This window comes from Nipponia nippon, unplaced genomic scaffold (genome assembly GCF_047370975.1).
Source record: "Nipponia nippon isolate SJK-2023a ecotype South Korea unplaced genomic scaffold, ASM4737097v1 scaffold_6, whole genome shotgun sequence".
NCBI classification, from domain to species: Eukaryota; Metazoa; Chordata; class Aves; order Pelecaniformes; family Threskiornithidae; genus Nipponia; species Nipponia nippon.
This window is the reverse complement of record NW_028262380.1, coordinates 37,386,591-37,406,273: the sequence shown is the minus strand read 5'-3', so window position 1 is coordinate 37,406,273 and position 19,683 is coordinate 37,386,591. Positions and strand designations below refer to the sequence as shown.

General features: G+C 38.3%; 1 protein-coding gene across 12 annotated transcripts in view; it reads left to right on the top strand.

Annotated features, from left to right (window-relative positions):
- TENM3 (teneurin transmembrane protein 3) overlaps window positions 1–19,683 on the top strand; it is a 623,972-nt gene that overhangs the window by 318,913 nt on the left and 285,376 nt on the right. For 7 of the 12 annotated variants that reach the window (XM_087735943.1, XM_087735949.1, XM_087735948.1 and 4 more), the window contains one exon: window positions 703–981. The exons of the other annotated variants lie outside the window; for them this stretch is intronic. In XM_087735943.1, the coding sequence (XP_087592069.1) occupies window positions 703–981 (279 nt within the window). The remainder of the gene's footprint in view (window positions 1–702; window positions 982–19,683) is intronic. 12 annotated transcript variants of the gene reach the window in all.

Here is a 19,683-nt window from a genome sequence, read left to right as displayed (position 1 = left end):
CCCAAAACAGAGGCTAAAAGTCTGTTTAAAATGCACAGACTCTGCTTCAGCAGTAAAAGCTTAAAATGTTTCTCAAAATACGGAGACATGAAAAATAACAACTTCACTGTAGTCCTTGCAAGTAATGGGTGGCCATGTTCCTGTTTGTTTATATTTGTGTATTGAAGTAGGGCAGAGAAATCCAATAAAGACCAAGTGAGTTTGGTTCCCATTTAGTTTTTCCATTGCCACATTAGGTGACATCTGTACAGGGAAAATAGACTGTTGCTTTGGCCTCTAACCAGGACAAAAAAAAAAAAAAGTTAATCCTGACAAATACCTTGTTACTGCTTTCATGCTTTGAAAACTGGGGGGAAAAAAAAAAAAAAGTTTTTGTCATTTATTTTTAATCCTTTCATGTGCTGAATTGGCTTTTCTTAGCTTGCAGGTTCTGTTATGTTTCTTTCCTACCCAGCAACACTTTTGATGTGTTTAAGCAGTTGACAAAACAGTGCTAAGGTGTAGTATGACTGAAAAGTGGCACTGCAGAGAGCTGGAGACAAAAGAATCCACTTGATTGTAATACATGCGGAGTTTTGACAGAACACCTGGTGTGATACCTGAGACAATTATACACATGAAGAGTTTTTACTTTTAGGTTCTTTTTAAAAAAAAGAAAAAAAAAATTCTCACCTTTTGTTATCTTTTTTTTCCCCTAATCAGGACAGAATTTTACCCTAAGGCAGTTAGGAGTTTGTGAACCAGCAACTCGTCGAGGACTGGCATTTTGTGCGGAAATGGGGCTCCCCCACAGAGGTTACTCTATCAGTGCAGGGTCAGATGCTGATACTGAAAATGAAGGAGTGATGTCTCCAGAGCATGCCATGAGACTTTGGGGCAGGGGGGTCAAATCGGGGCGCAGTTCCTGTCTGTCGAGCCGTTCCAACTCAGCCCTCACTCTGACTGATACCGAACATGAAAACAAGTCCGACAGTGAAAATGGTAAGTTCTTACGCATATGCCCGTATATAAATCAATGTTTTATTTGCTGTTTTGGTTGACACTCGATAATTTTAAATCATTAAAGGAATGGCCTTGAATTATTTACCTATTTATTTTTTTTTTCCTCCTCCCAGAAAAGTCAATATTCAGTATCAGTCCTAACTAATGCAAGCTTTGGGTGTGATGTTTTAGCTGTAATTTTGAAAGCGTTAAATCACAGAAAAGATTAGCTCTGTTTTATTTCAGGCCATGTCACCTGTTGCCCTTTGGGGAACAGCTAAGTGGTGATAAAGTAGATCCCCAAGGCCTGCTTGCAATCAAAGGTTTCATTGTAAACTCTTCTCCAAGAAATCTTGGAGAAGCTGCAGAATCTTAGAATGGATGAATGAACGCAAAGAATAGCTTATTAACAGGGCTCATGTGATTGGAAAACAAATTTGATTGTGCTTTAAACTTCCTAGTTGATGGGAGCAATTGGAATTGTGGTGAAGAGGGACATGTGGCCTTTGATGTGCCTGGGGGACTGGATTACTGTGCAATTAAAATCTGCAAAAAAAATCTAAACAGCAGCTTTGTAGGATGTGGGGTATGACCATTGTATATTAAGGCTTAGTGTTTAAATGAAAGGAGGTTAATACAATTGACTGATTCATTTTTAAAGCTTTTCAATTTTTTTTTTTACCTCCACTTGAGGTTATGAACAGAACCTAATGTGGTGTTAAATGCTAAATGCACAAATCTTAGAAGACATTTTATCTTTAACTTCTTTTTATTTGCAGAAGATTTTCAGCTTTACTAGAATTAAAATGATTGTTCTATTAACTTCATGACTTTCTATATGACAAATTCAGAAGAGGAATAAAGAAAAACGAGTAAAAGTGAAAATTAGAGTGATGGCTATTGCCTGCATGTCTACACGTCATTTTATTAATTTATTAAACCTGTCTGCTCAGCTGTACAAAAGTCAGAGCAATTTTATTTCTATCCTCTGGCAATAGCTGTAACAGATTGTGGGAAACAGCAACGTAGGTGTGTATGTATGGTAATCCTTTTTAAAAAAAAATGCAGTTTTATTTTAAACTACAAGCAATAATGTTTAGTCCTACCTATTCATTATTTTCACTTCAGTTTGAGAAGACAAAACCAAAGCTGTATTTTGGTATTATTCATACTTGGTGCCTTTCCTCTGGAGGCTGGTTCTAACTGAAGATGCCTGTGCAAGAAGGCTGTCTGAGATGGGATCCTCCTTTTTTTGTTGGACTTAATGCTGCGTGGTACCTGAGGAGACAGCTCTCAGTGTTCGCAGGTGTCTTGTTTCATGCTTGGAAAATTCGTTTTGAGTCGGAGGCAAGTTTTGAAAGAGGAGAACAGGAGTACTTGCCTACCTCCTTTTGGCAGTGGAGTTTGTTGGATGACTCCATATTTCAGCTGCAAAGCAATCTAGAATACATTGTTGAGCAGTCCTGTGGCTTTCCTTTTGAAAGGTCTACGCAGAAACACTCTCGAGTCTTTTGTAAAACTTGAAATCTTAAAATCTTGAAAATACATATTTATATATACACACATGCACACACACAATTTCCTTAGATAATCGTATCTTTACATTACCGAAGAGGTGAGAGCTTCAGAATTATACTAGGTTTGGTATACTTTTTCATAAACTTTATATTTACAATTTTTAAAAAAAACAAAACACCTGATTACAATATGCCAAAATTTCCACCATGACTTTAGACTTAGAGTTTTATTTTAATTTTTCATGTGTGAGAAGACTGTGAATATGTTAGAAAAGACATTCTTCTGCACTGGTTAAAATTATGCAAGGAATGTCTGATGTTTGATACAACTTCAAAGAAGAGTTTAGTCACTAAAAAGGATTACAGTTGATTTATTTATTGATAGGAAGGCCAGCAGTCCAACTTAAGAAGGTACTGGGACTGCTGTGAGGCTAATGAAATTTTGATGGCTTGAGAGTCCCCTAGGGTTATGAAACATATATAACTCGGACCATGTCACGGGTCGCCATTTCAGTGGAAACATTACAGAAGTGGTGAAAAGCTTAATCTTTTTTGGTATTTTTCTCTATATTTTTGTTTCCACTGAACATGGAAGTTTTGGCTGAGAAACGATTTTATACACGTAGTTGGAACTCAGTATGTTACATGCTCACAGGAGAATAGAAAATATAATTTAAAGCCAGGGAAGCCATATCGTCTTGGCAGGCACAGGTGCTCTAATCAAAGGACCAAAGTGCAGGTGTGAGTTTTGTTAATTTATGGCCTGAAGTTAATAGCTGTGCCAGTATACTGTTAAAATCTGACAAATCTGATAAGGCTTTGAAACGAGGTTAGAGTTATGACGAGTCCTCTGTAGTGTGTCCCCCTTTGCTGTGTGTGAAAGCTTCCTGACTGAATTTTGATGGAACTCTTTTACAGGTAAATGCATATCTGTGCAGCGTGTTTACCTCTAAGGTAGATAAGGAGCAACAGGTCATGATGAGCAAAACACAACATCAGATCAGACTTTCCTCACCTGAAGGCCTCAGTTCTTGAGCAATCCCACTGTTCACTCAGTAAAACTATTCACTGTTTAAATAGTCCGTTACCATAAGCAGACCTTATGGGGTTAATGGGACTATTCACAATGATAAGAACTGTGACTTATCCTACAAGTTTATGGACTCAGGATTAACCATTTGTTGAATGTACGTGGGGTTTTCTGTCTCGCCAGTTAGGCAAAAAAAGCTTGGCATCAAAACATGATTTTCTTTCCTTCCTTGTCACTGTTGTGTGTATTTGCTCTTCTGAAATAGTTGTGGATTGCATATCCCTTAGGAAAGCAAAACTCAAGGCTCTGTTTGCGTAATTACAATGAATAAGTGGAAGTAGTTTGTTGAAGATATTAACTTTTATTTGTCAAGGTCTCGACGTTATGTTTCTAAGATCCTACAAAAGCAACCTAAATTTGTGAATAATATTGGCAGGACTAGAAGTTTTTTTAAACAAATAGTATTGCATATGATTAAGCTGCAAAATTTTAAATATACTATTAACATACCATGAATACCAGCAGATTATTTTTTTTTAAAAACATCAGAACTGTTTTCCAAACATAGGGTTTATAGATGTATTCTCACATCAAAGTCCTAGGTTACTGCTCAGTAAATCATTCTGAAGAGAAATATTTTTCTTTGAGCTGATTCAAGTTCCATATATGACTCTTGGCATCATGTTCTGAGAGATTTGTCATGTCAGCCTCCCTGAAGGAGGACCTGCATCTGTTAATCTGGGCAACCTACCAGTGTCACGTACGGTATGATGTATCAATCGGAACACACTGAGCACGCATGTGCTTCTTCAGGCTTTCTTCTTCATTCTCATTGCAAGTTATTTCATAAATGCTGCATCAAGAAATTTATGTTAGTAATTGTTCTAGGAGCTGTGGCTTTGAAATACAAGCAGTCCATCTTTTACATGCTTGCCAGTAACTTTATGTTGTTAAGCTGCTCTAAGACTACTAAAGCTTGTCTTTTAAACTTGATAAATATTCCAGCAGAGTATAAGCTAGAAGTTACAGTTAGGCTTCAAATGGCCCCTTTGCTTAAAGGGTCAATATATTTTCAGGTATCTTAGAATCCACTTATTTATTTAAATTATTTTTAAATCCCTTAAACTGCAATCCCTGACTTCATGAGACATCAGAAAGCTAATAAGCAAAACATGAAAGTTAATTGAGCAAGTTATTCCTAAAGTCCAGCTCCTTATGGAGTTATTTCTTTATTTATTGTGAAGTTATATGACCTGTTTTGTATGCACTTTTTGTGCCAGACTGAAACTCAGGCTGTGGCAATGACTGTGACTGGCAAATCACTCATTTAAGACTTAAGCAAGTCCATGTCACCTCCTGTCTCTTTGGAAGCAGTATTGACAGTGCTTCTGAAAAAGAGTTGGGCGCTCCGGATAAATGCGTGCCACATAGTTGATTCTGCCCACAGCCACAAAGACTAGCTGGGCGTACAGAGAATAGTTCGGATGGCACTAGAATGTGGGGTTTTATTTTCTTATTTACTGAAAGTTTTGCCCTGATGGGGGTTTGTTAGAAGACCAGAGGAGGTCAGGATGTAGCAAAATAAAGAGAAGGGAGAGAGGAGTATGAGATCATGGCTTCAGGCAGTTGTTCTGAATTGGTTAAATAAATTATTTGAAACTTGGACCCATTTTTCACAGATACAGAAAAGTAGATATTGCTGGGAGAATGTTCATTGCTGAGGATTTCTGTAAAGAGAAGATACCAGTTTATCAGCTGCATGGGCACCTCCTTGCTTCCTCTCCAACTTAGCCAGTTTCTGAAGACAGCATTCTTGTGAACCTAATACTTTCTTGTCCTTCCAGAATGGTGAATTTACTGGCATTCAGATCTCTGAAAACCAAGAAATACATTGGTAAGATACTTGTCAAGACATTTTAAATCTGTCCTCTCTAACCCAGTTCATCTATAACGTATACTTGAACTCTGCATTCTTAAATAATGCACATCATTCAGGAAGTAGTGTCACACGTTTTCACCTGTTTAACATCCTTCTTTATGCTAAGGCAAAACTTGACTTAGATGAATTCTATTGAATAGGAGCTGCTTGGCACCTGCTAGCCAAATGCTGAGCCTACTGATCAAAACCAGCCACATAGCTGATGAATTAATATTCATCTTACTGCGTACCACCATTTACAGCTTCTTCACTCTTTCCCACAGTATTCCATCTAGCAATTATCTGCGCCTCATTAAGCATGCCAATATCTCTTAAATCCTGCTTTGCTGCTAAGAAGTTTCATGACCAGGAAATCAGTCTGTTTTTTATTGTTGACAGAAGTCAGCTCTGAAATAATATTTAATGTCTAAACAGGCATACAGATTTTTCTTTGGTTACAGACACATGGAACAGAAATCCATATACAAAAGTAGTTGTCCCTGTTTTTTTGCAATATTATCACAAGTTTTCTGTAGTTATGCCAATTTTCAGATTCTGTTATATTATGACTGTAGTTCTGTGGATATATTTCAGTAAATCTTCCTAACGTTCGCTGTTAATGCAATTGAAAATCATGTTCAAAATTCCTTTGGCTAGTGGTAGCCAAAGAGAGAACAGCTGGGCTGAGCTCTTTCCAGTAACTTTTTGGGATCTCCTGGATTTCAGAGGTTTGAGTGTCACTGAACTTGCTGTTGAGGAAAGGTATGAGATTCCAAAGGGCCATCTTAATGATGCTTTCGTGATGGGAGTCTGGTACAGAACATCAGGCCAGAGGATGGGGCTCTTTGGAAACACGTAACCAAATCTTCTGATGGACAGAAACTGTAGGCTTAACAACAGCTGACAGCAATAAAATTAGAATTGGGGTCTGCAAGGAAAAACAAATCTAAGAAGAAAATTTCAGAGAATTCACTCTTGGCTGTTAAGCTTATAAATCCTTCTAATGTTAAGGAGTGGTGAAAGAGGTGTTCACAGACCAACTGTCATAGCTCAGGATTTCTCCAGAGATCTGAATTTCGAGAAAGAACCATGCAGAAAATGGAAGGAAGGTCAAATTTCTGAGGAGCTTTACAAATAAAATTGAGACATAATAAGCAAAAAAGTGAAGAGTTGTACAGAAACCTGAATGCTAAGAAAAGGGAAAAGAGGGAGTTGATTTATTACTTAATAGTGAAAGAAGACTGGCAATATATTGCTGATATGTTTTCTTCTGGTTGTTTTTGTTTCAGCGTTTGCTACCTGAGTAACTGATCACAGAGCTAACATTTATACTATCATATAAAGGATTAGAGGTTACTTAGGTAAATAAAATTTGTCCTGCATGTATGGAGTGTCTACAGCCTCTGGGCTTTTTATGACTCATATCTGAGAAATCATTGAGGATGGATATGCTTCTGGAAGGCAAAAACAAACAAACAGGACAACTACAGAAGGGGCAAAGAGAAGGAGGAGGAACCTGCCTAACCAGTTAGACAGGAAACATCCTAGAAAAAAAAATGTAAAAAGTTTACACTTTAGAACAATAAGCATGTGTTTGTAATAAATGCATCTTGTCAAGCTATACTGATTGCTTTCTGTGATAGTGTAAGCCACTCCGCAATAAGGAAAAAGGAGCAGATACTACTAGTAATAGGTATTTTGATATTAGCAAGGCTTCTCGTGCTGCTTCACTCCTGACGTACTTATAAATAGAGACACAGGGTCTAGATCCACTATTGCAAGATAAATGTACAACTTACTGGAAAAATCCTTAAAGAATGATTATCAGTATTTCATGAACTGGCAAGTGGAATTAAATAGTACTCCACATAGTATGTCAAGATTTTCTTAATGACTTGGATAATGCAAATGGAATGTTGTAACCTGGAAAGAATCACATACGCTTTGTAGGACAGGATGAATGCTTCCACATGAAAAAATGCAGTTCAGTGAATACAAGTGCAAAGACCTACATTTAAGTGAGAATAATCAAATTTCCCAAATGTGAGAAAGACAAGTGGCTGAATCACAGTCCTTTAGAAAATCATAGAATAATTCAGCTTAGAAGGGACCTTTTGAGGTCATGTGGTTCAACCATCTGCTTAGAGCTGGGCTAACATTAATTTAGATGAGGTTGCTCAAGGCCTTGTTCAGTTGAGTTTTGAAAATTACAAGAAGAGAGATTCCACGTCATTTCTGGGCAACTGTTCCACTGCTTAACCAACTTCATTGTGATTCCCCCCCCCCCCCCCCCCTTTACATCTAATCAGAGTTTCCCTTGCTGCAGTTGTGACCACTTCCTTGGGTAGTGGAAAACCAAAGTTACATTTCCACCTTTTGCCTTTTCCAGGCTCACTCAGCTTCTCCTTGAGTGCTTTAGCACTCCAATCATCATGGTCAGTCTCCACTGAATTCATTCCAGTTTGTCAATGTTGTATGAGTACTGGCAAGCCCCAAACTGAATATTTTACTCTAGATGTGGTCTTCAAATGCTGAATAAAAGGGACTAATCACTTCCCAGGATATGCTGGCTCCATTCTTCTGAATGCAACCCAGTATGTGGTTAGGCCTTATTGTTGAAAGGGCACACTGCTGAACTTGTTGTCCACGTTGACTCCCCAGGTCCTTTACTACAATTGCTGCTTTCCAGTGTGCTCCCAGCATGTACTGTTAGATGAGGTTATTCCACCTTTGGAATCCATGAGTTTTTTTCAGCCTGTTCTTGCAGCCTTGTTGAGATCCCTCTGAAAGGCAATCCTGCCCAGCAGTGTGTTGATAACTCTCTCCAGCTTGGTGTCTTCCACAAACTTGCTGAGGCCACGTTCCATCCTAGTCATTCTCAATATGTTAAATGTAGCACAGACATAAAACAGCATCAACCCCAATATTAGGCCCTGAGGAATGCAATTAATATTGGCTAACAGTTGGTCTTTGCACTACAAAACACTGTTCTTTCAGCCTCTTCATACAACCAGTTTTCCACAAACTGCACTTTGTAGCTCACCCATCCAGTCCATCTCTCTCTGGCTTGGCTACCAGGATACTAAGGGAGACCCTGTTGAAAGCCTTGCTAAAGTCAAGGAAAACAACATCCTCTGCTCTCCCTTTGTCTGCTGAGGTAATGATCTGTTCATAGAAAGCAATCAGGTTGTTTGGGTGTGATTTGCCTTTAGTAAATACATGTTAGTGGTTCTCAATTACTTTCTTTTCCTGGAGCCCTGTTCAGGCATATGAAGGATAACTCCAGCAGTATTTGTTCCATAATCTTCCCTGGGAGACTGGGGTGAGGCTGTTTGCCTCTACTTCCCCACATACTCCTTGCCCTTCTTGAAGATAACATGACCTGTATCTTCTAAAAGGTCATCAGGAACCTTTCTCCAAGGGATCACAAGAGTGGCCTTTCAATGACATTGGTCAGCTCTGCCAGCACCCGTGGATGCCTCCTGTCTGGCCCCCTGGACTCGCGTAAGTGGTGCATAACAGCTTGCTCTTCCTCTGCAGTGGCAGGGCTTCTCAACTGTGGTTGAACTTTGGCTCCCCTGTCCCCCGTCCTGCATGTCCAGGAAATGTTTCTGTATTCCTCCTGGGTAGCCATCAGCTCAAGGTCATAGTGGTTATTTGTCAACGGTGTTTTCTGTGGTATGCGAGGGTCTCTTCCACAACCTTACAACGTGTCTTTTGTATAAAGCACCACTGAAATAATCCAACTACTGAAAGCACCACTGAAATAATCCAACTACTGAAAGCACCACTGAAATAATCCAACTACTGCACTCAGCAGTGCTAAGACAGAAATACCGCATCTCTGACTGGTTTGGGGACTACGTTTTGAGGAAAATGCCAGCCAACTGGAGGCCTAGAGAAGGGTTAACAAGAATGATCAGACATTTTAAACACACAACACTAGAAAAGATTGGGAGGATTCAGACTGTTGTGCATAGCATGTTCCGTCCAGATGTTGCTGCTGTTATAAAGGCCTTGTATGGCAAATAGCACCAGAAGCAAACAATGCAAATAGCAAGAAGTAGAAGTTAGCTCGGACAACGACATTCCAAGGATAACTCGGTGAAACAGATTGCTGGGGACCATGCGAATATTTCATCATTTAACATATTTTCCCAAACAATTCTAAAAATGTTGGTGTAGTTCCCGTCGGTCCTGATTTCTGGGAGAGGATGGACAAAAATTCTTCACTTCCTTTCTGGTTTTGTTTTCAGTGAGTCAATTGTGTTATTCAACCCAAAAATTAATGAGCAGGAAGCATGTTGAGAAAATGAAGTCTATAAAAATGTTGTTTCGCAATTTGCTATAATAATAATATTTATATCGTGTTTTTGCTTCTAATTGGAAATGGTTAACTTTCATAGATCCCCCCCATGTTAGGTTTGATATAAAAATATTGCTGTTCAATCTCCCTAAACAAAATGTGTTCTTCTGGACGTGCTTGCACAAGGAACCCTTAAAGAAAACAGCTCTTTTTCATTTAAGCTGTGTTTTAATTGTGAGGTTGCCATGAAAGCAAAGCATGCTTTGCACATCTATAAACTGATGATCTCTGCTGTTTTGATTTGGAATGTGGTTTTGATGTCCTTGAAAAATCACAGTGGTAGCAGTAAATTGTTTTAATTAATGAATTAGAGAGCAACAGATTTGCTGAATCAGGTTTATTGATATAATTATCACTGGAATAAAAAGGAGAAAAAAAAATATCTGTCAGAGCTGTGAGATTATTTGGTTTGTTGTCATTTGAAAGCAAGTTTCTCAGCCAGCACTTCCTTCACTTCCTGTATAGTTATGTGGATGGGGGTGGGTGTGTGTGTACATATATACACATACATTTGTATATTCATTAGATAAAAACCAAATTAATGGTAGAGATAAAGTCTAAATAATACCAGTTCTATGTAAAGAATAGGCTTATTCATATTCAGTTGTGTTAAAGGTGTTTTTTAAACTTCACTAAATTTTATTTGAAATAGGATTTTAATTGCATTTACTTGTATAATTAAACATGTCTTTAAAGTAAATATAAGCTGTGCTATTGCCAGAGTATCAGTAATAATTATAGGTGACAGCCTTTGTATGCTGATCAAATAACAGCTGGAGAAAATTTGTCAAGTTTGGTTTTTTTGTTTGTTTTGTTTTTTTTTACAAAGAGCTGCAAAGACTTTCGGAATAGGCAGTTCTTTAACTTTTATTAAACCCATGTAAAGACTTATTTTGATGCTTTCTGGATAAAAAGTTCTATTTCTTGGATTTTGATGAGAATTCAGTTTGAAATTAAGTTTCATGTCAATTTGAAAATTAATTCCTTTTACAATTATTAAAACAATATGCGCATTGAACTGATCAGAACTTTTTTTGGTCTACGTAATGTGCTGCCTGATCTGTTGGCAGAGTTTAAGCTTTTTTTTCTTGATTTAAGGTGGGAAGAAGATGAGGTCTCAAATCTCAGGAAAAGAAACACTTGTTAAGAAGCTGTGGTTTTGGATTTTATTCAACCCCCTCTCATTCAGTATACCATTTTCTTCCTAAATTATATAGGTTTTGTCTTTAGTTATCTGTTGCTTTCACTTGTATGTTGTAGAGAAGGAGAAGTGTGGGTTTTGCACACTGAAACCAAGGAGAATAATATTTTTTTTTCACACTGCATTAGAAACCTTTCAGTGGAAGGGCCTTTGTCTGCTGTGATCATTGTGGGTTCGTCCAGGTTTCTACCTAGTACATGGGAATTGCAAAATACTTATCAATATCTTACTTGCCTTTTTTTTTTTTTTTTTTTTTTTTTTTTTTAAATTTCACAATCATGATCCCACAGTATCAAGTTAGGAAAGACGGGAGGGAATGGTGTAAATTAATTATGGATTAAATTATGAATATGCAAGTGGTTAATTGGCATACCTCTCGTATCTTCTATAAGAGCGTCCATAATAGCTAACGGTTTTCTTGGAGTTTGAAGGTTCTGTGCAGCTGCTGTGCCAGGTCTGTGTTGCTGCTGACGAATCCCTCCCTGGGGTACTCTGTCTGCTGACTAGGTACGTCCAAGACAAAATGTGAGCGTTTCCACCTCTGGTGCAGTATTCACAGCAGAAAAAGAAGCAACTGACCTGGGAAACCCTTGTTCCAGATTGCCAGGCCATGACAGAGTAAAGACTGACAACAGGCTGATTTCTCTGGTTGACTACATTATGATTGCTTTTTGTCTTTTGTGGTAAAATAGATGCATAAATGTGTGTATGTGGCTATGTATGTATATATATGGCTATCCTTACAAGACCTTTTCTTAAACAGTTTTATTTTCACAGCTTACACACATAGTTTTCTTACAGATTAAACATACAGGGTTAAAGACGGGTTTCTTCTTCTTCAAAAGACCTGGAAACTTTAAAGCATTTCCATAGCGAATGTGTGTGCAGTCATGAGCATAGGCAAAGGAAAGTTAGTCTGATCTTACACACTGCCACTGACCTACTGTATGCTGGAGAAAGAGATGGATTTTTTTTCCCCCCCCCCCAATCACTGGTTTTTTATAAATGTAATGCTTCTATAAACTGTTTTATAGTTATAAATAAAATGTCTTGTATAATTGCTGATGACTAATGCTATGGAGTCTCAGTCTGCACCTGTGGCAGACAGTCTAAAGAATTTGGGTTGCTTTGCCTGTGTACAAAACTTGAATTTCTTTTTGTAGTGAGTTTCACTGAACTAAACTGTATTGGTCACTTGTGCAGTTTGTAGAAAAATAGCAGAAATGAGAAGTCTAAGATCCTTTTTGGCAAAAGTTAGTTCTTGGAGCAAGTTTGAGAGTTCTCTTTTCTGCCTGCTGTCGAAGATGGCTATTGAATGTACCAAGACAGTTTATAATCTTTGAAGTTTTTCTGAATATTCAAAGTTTCCAAGATATCTAGGTCAAAATGACTTTGAAAGGAACGGCCTCTATCATCACTATTGAGTTAAACGGAGAGTAACCAGTCTCCTTCCACATAGAGTTAACCAGAATTGTTCAAGCTGCTAAGTTCTTCGTTGCGTGATTGCTGTATGTTCTATAAGGAGATTTATTTAAAATTGCTTAAAAGCTGCACTCAGTGGGGAATTCTGCTGCTCGTTCCCTTAACTACTTTAGCTACAGAGAACATATGACGTCTTTTTCATTAACTGTCTTTGCTGCTTGTTTGCTTTCAGTGGAGTTCTAGGAGATTGTTATATGGTTTTGTAAACTCAATATTGCTGGGTCCTGGCTGCTTATAGCAATTGAGATGAGATTAGATGCTTTTGTTAACAGGCCCCAGACTTTAAATTTATAGGGACTAGACACCATCTGCTCTCAATTAAAGGTCCTGAGCTCTGAAATTAATTCCTTCCATTGGTCCATTAGACTCAATCTTTTGACCTGAAGTCATGATAAGGTTATATTAGCCTCTCGAGCCTTGGAAAAGTGAGGAGTTCACGCAGGGACAGTACTGGATATTCCTTTTAGTCCTTGTGCATCAGTGTAGTTAGAAGGCAGAAAGTAATGATTGTTTTTCCATTTTGCAGGTAGAGTGAGATTTTTGAAAAGCGCCCTGGAGATTTAGAGCTCACATCCTCATGAGTTGTAACAGGACTTGTGCTCCTAAATCATATAAGTGCTATTGAAAAACTTTCCCAGAAAAATCAAATTAATAGAGAGAATGTTGACTAAATTCACAGAAAGACTTGATATAGAAATGGGTTGAGTGTAGAAGTCTGTTGTTCCCAGGCTTGCATTTGCTTGTTAGATTAGCTGTGTTTTGCCTCAGCTGTCTTTCATTGATTCTGTCTGCAGCTGCAAAATGATGGGGGTTCTTACCAGAAATCTTGGCCCTAGAATTGTTCCGCCAGTGCTTTTGCTGAATTTATATCTGTCCTGTGGTCTGTAGATGTTGCAGAGAAGAAATAGATGGATGGACAAATTGGTTCACATTTTTGCAGTTGTAACTCCCTCTCCCCCATTTCCTTTCTATATTTAACTGAAAATTGAGGTTTGCTCTGTGAAAATACAGCAGGGAATACTGTGGAGTGGGGAGGACCTATAGCCACAAGCTTTTTAGTTCCAAAAGAAAAGCTCTAAGATGCCAAATAACTATGCTCGTTGTTTAAATTTAATGTCAGTTCCTCATACACGTGAAAATGTATTTTAAAGGTTTCAGGATCTGATAGTTCCTCAGCAGACTTTGGTTTAATTTATACAGTGCTAGTAATTTTCTGGAAGACAGTTCGTTAGAGTATTGTTTTTGAGACAAAAATCTCTTCAATGTCTAAGAGTATTCCTGTCTTACCCCAAAATGCAATTTATTAGAATGTTTTGGGATCTGCTGGCCATTAGGCTATGAGTAGAAATAAGCAAGGAGAGAGTTCATATGCCTGTTTTTATTCCTATCTCACAATCCCCATGACATAAAAAATGTAGCAGTGTTCGACTTCATACAGGGAGCAAACAAAGTCAAAGTGACTGTCTTCTCAGGGTGGAAGGAATGACTTGTGACTGCTCTACCTAAGTGGTGCTTGTTGATGACCTGTCAGCCAGAGGTTAAACTCAGAAATTCAGTTTTTTATTACTCTTTCTCAATATTTTCCTTAAGTTCACCTAACTCTTTGTCCATCTCATAAATTTCTTATTCACAGGGCAGTGAGGATACTTATCCACTCCAAGTGCTGCAGAGGTTTATACCTTCAAGGCTGACTGCAATGCCATTTCCTTCTGCCATCTTCATGCTGCCAAGGCAGTTTTATGTAGTTGTGTCACTCCTCTGTTTTTTTTTTATGTTGCCAGAAGATGGCCGTACCTGCCAGCTAAGCCATGTAACTACTGGCTGAAAAAGGCTGAAATACTTTTTCATGTCCATGGGGAAAACCACTGTTCTTGCTATTCTAGCAGTTACAGTTCTTATTTCCTGCAAGGCCAAGTCTCAAGCAGACAAGAATCTGTTATCTTTAAAAAGTGGGTTTTACTACAATCTAGGTGTAGCCATGTAACAGTTTTTTAGTTGGGTTCATAAACAGCTAGGTAAAAATTTCTTTTGTCTGCTCCCTGCAATTAGGAGCTCATAAAGTTTAATAACTTGGAAGATACCTATTTTTCAATATTACCTAAACTAGAATAATGTTAGAGTCCCTGTGATACTAGGCGTTATTTGTCAAGTGTGGCTTAGATGGCTCTGTGACACACACAGACATTTTGAAATTCAGTTTTAGTTACAAATGCCCAGCTACATTTTTGAAAAGATGAGTTAGAATTCTTACTTTTTATTTCAAATGCAACATATCATATAAAACTATTAAGTGAACTTACCCAGAAAATGCTGAAGTGTCCACTTTGCATACATTAATAACATCCTCCTTATCCAGAGAGTCATCTTTGCACTTCTGGGACTTAGGGAACACATTTAAACAACTATAACAATATTGAAAATATGGGAACAGAGTCCATGTACTTTTAGTTAGCAATTTGCTTTAAAATACTACAAATTCATTTCTTTCTTGTTTTCTTACAAGTTCTTTGTTCTTTGCAGTATCAAATATATTGATTTTTATGAAAAAGTTAATCGGCTTACCTTTGTTCAGAGTGGATTTTTGTTCCTCTGATCAGCTCTACACAATCAAATTTTTCATCCTCTTTTCTGAGGTATTTCAATGTTATGAAAAAAGCATTAAAGAGAATTCTGATAAATTATTCTTTTTTAAAGGAATGCAATGCACTTTTGTTGAGGCTGGAGAGTTAATTGAACTCAAAGATTTCTGTTTTGTTTTCAATGAGAAAGACATCTATGCATGGCAGATACAAGAGACAGTGTCTCTTGGGGAACAGGATTACGTGGTTCCCTGCTGATTCTGGTTACCCCAGAATTCATAATACGAATTTGAAGTAACCATTTAGGTGACGTGGTACTATTGATTATCTCAAAATCCAGTCTTCCTTATGATTTAAAACATCTTAAAGTAGAGTTTGAATACAGTACACTAAAAGATATGGAAAAAAACATTTCATAGTCATATCAAAAAAATAAATGCTTTCTGAATGTTTTTTATCATACTCTGTAGTTCTGCTTTTATGGAGCAATGGTTCTTCTCCCCAGAACCTATAAAAAAGCCAGACAGTGTAATACATTTTTATGTAAAATATGTGATTATCCTGTTTTGCTTTAAGAAACAAACAAACAATAAATAAAAAAAACAACAAAACCCAAACAACAAAAAAAAACCAACTGCAAAAAACCCACAACCTTTTCTTCCATTGTGGTCCTACTTTATTTTTCCATGTTAAATCAAGCCTGACCTAATCTTTTATGAGTTGTTTTTGTGTCTGTATTACCTCAGGCTGTGCTCTCATCAGACTTCACAAGCTAAGTGGACTTGAGTTTTGGATAGTCGGTGGAAATAATCAAAGAAAATGTACCATACTCCTGGGTGTGATGATAATGGTTCATTATGTCCATTAAATTTAGTACTGAATCAGTGCTGAGTATTCTGCTGTGAGTTCAGGTTAGACTCAGTGTCCTGATCACTTGTAATTACTAAAGCGCAACTGTTAGCTCGGCTAAGCTCCAATCCCAGTGACTTTCATTCTGCTTATCAGTTTCTTCTGAACTTTGCATGTGGGAAACCTTCAAAGTATTTGCTTTGAAGTCAGAGATTCTGCAATGAAATCCTGATTTGGTCACTAATTTGCTGTCTCTGCATTTGCACATTACTTCATCTTCCCAATTTTGTTTTTCTACTTATAAATGGGCATCGTAATGCTTCTTTTCTATCAAACTTCCTAACTCTGCCTTTTTTACCTTCTTGAACTAAATAATTTGAAAAGGTTGGGTATCTTTTTTCTATGTATATGTGTGCGTGTGTGTACATATACATATAAATAAAAATACATTTGCAGTAACTTTAAAAAAGGTATAACTTTTATAAATTCAGAAGGGCTTCTGCATCCTGCAAATAATCTCACTGAATTTTATCCAATTAAAAAAATAACGTGGATAAAAAAACCTAGACAATCTCTGGTAATTTCAAATGAGATTGCAGTAAAACTACTGCACAAATTATAAGCAGCTTTAAGATGCTTGCTTTTACATATTCTAAATAAATGCACGTAGTTTCCTATGTTCTTAAAGTGTATGTCAAATTGCTATTACTGGAAATGCGTTCTTTATCTACTTGTACAAGAGTAAAAAAGCAGAGATGATGTTACTGCCCTTTCTTTGGTTACATGTCACCTCCCATTATTGCAGAGTACAGCTGAGCTAGTGTTCTTGTCCAGGCTTTGGCTAAATTGCTATGAACTTCCCGAATTGATTCTTTTGATTTTTGATTATATCAGTACTCTTAGATCAAGTACTGACATTTTTTCCACTGTTTTTATGTTTTCCCTTATCTCCTGTTCAGGGCTCTTCAACCTGAGGCTTCAAATTCTATCCATTCAGTAACAGATTAATTTTCTTTTTTTAGAAAATGGGCACAAGTGTCTCTGCCTCCTGTTCTGGAGAGCTGCACATACTGCTGTGCTCAGCGTGCTTGATGTTTTCCCATACGATGCACAAAGCGTGAGAGAGAGGAGGTGAAATCAACTTCCTGGAACTATCTGTACTGCTCTCATCAAATCTAAATGAAGGAATGGCTTTTCTTCCACTCTTCTCCCATCCCACCAAAACCATGGGAACAGTTTGTCATCAGGTAGACAAGCCAGACTCTGTTCTTGCACAAAAGGAACACGCCACGGTATAGACAACCGCTGATTCTTGGAAATGGGAGGCAGATGCTTGCACTTTTGGCATTGTAGGTGGGTGTAAGGAAGGAGCGTGCTCAGCCATGCAGAAGCATTGGATGGAGCTTTACTCCTTTCCTGCAGTGTTTGAGGGAGAAGAAGATGCCTCAAAATTGCAGCGGTGGCAGAAAGTCCAACATGGCTTGCATCTTACTAGCCATGTAGGACTGGGATAGTGGAAGCAGCAGCTGGCACTGGAGCACCTGCCATTATGCGTAGTGGTTATGTGTGTATCAGTGCTGCTCATTCATGTTTGCTCTCCCTCCCAGATTAGTTTTTATGCACAAGTATAAGGAAGTCGCTGCCCTAAATGTGGTAGTTGGTGCTGTGGAGAGCAAAGCCAGAGCTGACAGCACAGGTAGCAGCCCTATCTGGTCAGAGCATTGCTTTTTGCTGCTCTGCTCTCTGAGTGCTCTGACACTATGCTAAACATGATGTCTGCCATGATGTATTTTCTATGCAGTACCTTCCCTGTCCCTCCTCAGAGTCTGCTGTAACCAGAAGTGGCTTGTTTTCTTTGTTTAGGAGTCATAGATAATGACAGAGCAGAATTCAAGAGAAAATGCGTTCATAGCATTTCCTCATTCTGAAATGTAGGATGGCTTTAGCCTGTCAGGTGCTGTTCTTGAATCTGAGGAGATTCAAGAAATCCATAGGTTTCTTGTTAGCTCTTCTCATTTTGGTGCTCCCATTCTTCAAACTCTTCTGGTGCACAGCTTTTTAACTTGCAAGTCATTTAGCCACCTTCAGAGCCTGCAGGAGGTATTCCATTTGCAATTTCACTGCATAGCCTGTAACATGTCAATAAAAGGATTTTCCAGACAGCCAAGTATTGCAATGTGTCTATCAGTTGTGGAAGCACACTTGAGGAGGGACCAAACCATATGCAGGTTGACTGACAGAGTCAGAAGTCACGTAAAGCCTGCAGCATCAACTAGGATATCATGAAAGCTGTAATATATCAGGTCGAGCTATTCTAGGTTATAGAGTTGTTTGGAGCCATCAGCTATCAGGTGATTAAAAAAAAAAAAAGTCTAGTCCGATGGAGGCAGTATGTGGATAGCTGAAGATCTTAAATCATACATGCATATGTAATGCTGCTTTCAAGTCTTCACTCATAACATCTACAGGTTTGGCTGAAGTTTGTGTACTGCCCTTCCAGGTACCACCTGAACAGACTGATTTTACAAATCAGACTGATTTTGTGGAGCAAGATCCGGCTTGATGGCTGGATCCCATGAACACGTGGAGAGTCTTTGGTTTTTTTCCTTGTTGCAACTATTCGCATCAAATGCACCAGGCTGACTGAGTAACTTGCAGATACAAGGGATGTGATGTTGGGATGAACTCATATTACCTAATCTTTCTTCTTGGAGTTGAAGTTTGTCACACTGTCCCTCACAGCATTGTTCTGCATCTCATTTTTGTGCCTGACTTCAAAGAGCAAGTCCTGAAAAACACCACACTTGAAAGCTAGAAGGCTGTGACATTCATTCATCTCATCTCTGCCAGGAAGCAGTCTGTCTCACAAGGAGATCTTATCCTATAAACTCTGTTTCCATGAGTTCTGCAGTGATCTGGCATTTTCAAAGTAGTCAAATGATGACTTGGGAGTGGCTGCTGAAGGGGTTTGTGTGGGCAGTGTGAGGGAGGGACCTACCTGTGAAAGATTCATTTGCCACAGAAAAGAATACCAAATTCATGATTACTGCTTCATCGTGAATTGGGTTTATTGCCAGATACCTTTATTTTTTAATCATTCTAAACTTATTTCTGTGGGTTTGTTTTTTTTTTTCTGATTGCCAGCGGAGTGTCCAAGCGTAGCAGGGACAAGGCTGCAGCATTATTGTTCCAGCCAATTTCAAATACCAGAGCTATCATCAGTTACCTCCTGTGCAGTCTTGTGTCCTACACAGGGCATATTTTTGCGGACCCAAGGTCCCATCTGATCCAGTCATTGGGGCTGGTGCTGGTCTTGAATGTCAGCGGCTTGGGCACCACTAACAGTTACTGCGCCCTGCAGATTCAGGGAACACCTTTACAAAGCAGAAAGCATGAGGATTTCTTCCTTAAAGTGGAAAGATTTTACAAATGAGATTCAGACTATTTGGATCCAAAGAGAGTTTCAGTAACACAGAGCCTAGTCAGGCAGGACCAAGTTTCAAGCCTTTGTTTGCAGTATTTGGTAAAGAAGCTCTGGTACCAGAATTCCTTAGCAATCTCTCAAACAAAATTAGAGACAGCTGACCTGTCGAATACTGTGCATGTGTTCAGTACTTTTTCTAGAGTTTTGCATTTTTCAAGTAACATATAAGATTATGTTAAACATGGAGGACAACAGACTTGTTTATTCCACTTCAGAATCAGCGAAGTATCACAGGTCTGACTGCTTTCACTGGCAAAATACAATTCAAATCAGTAA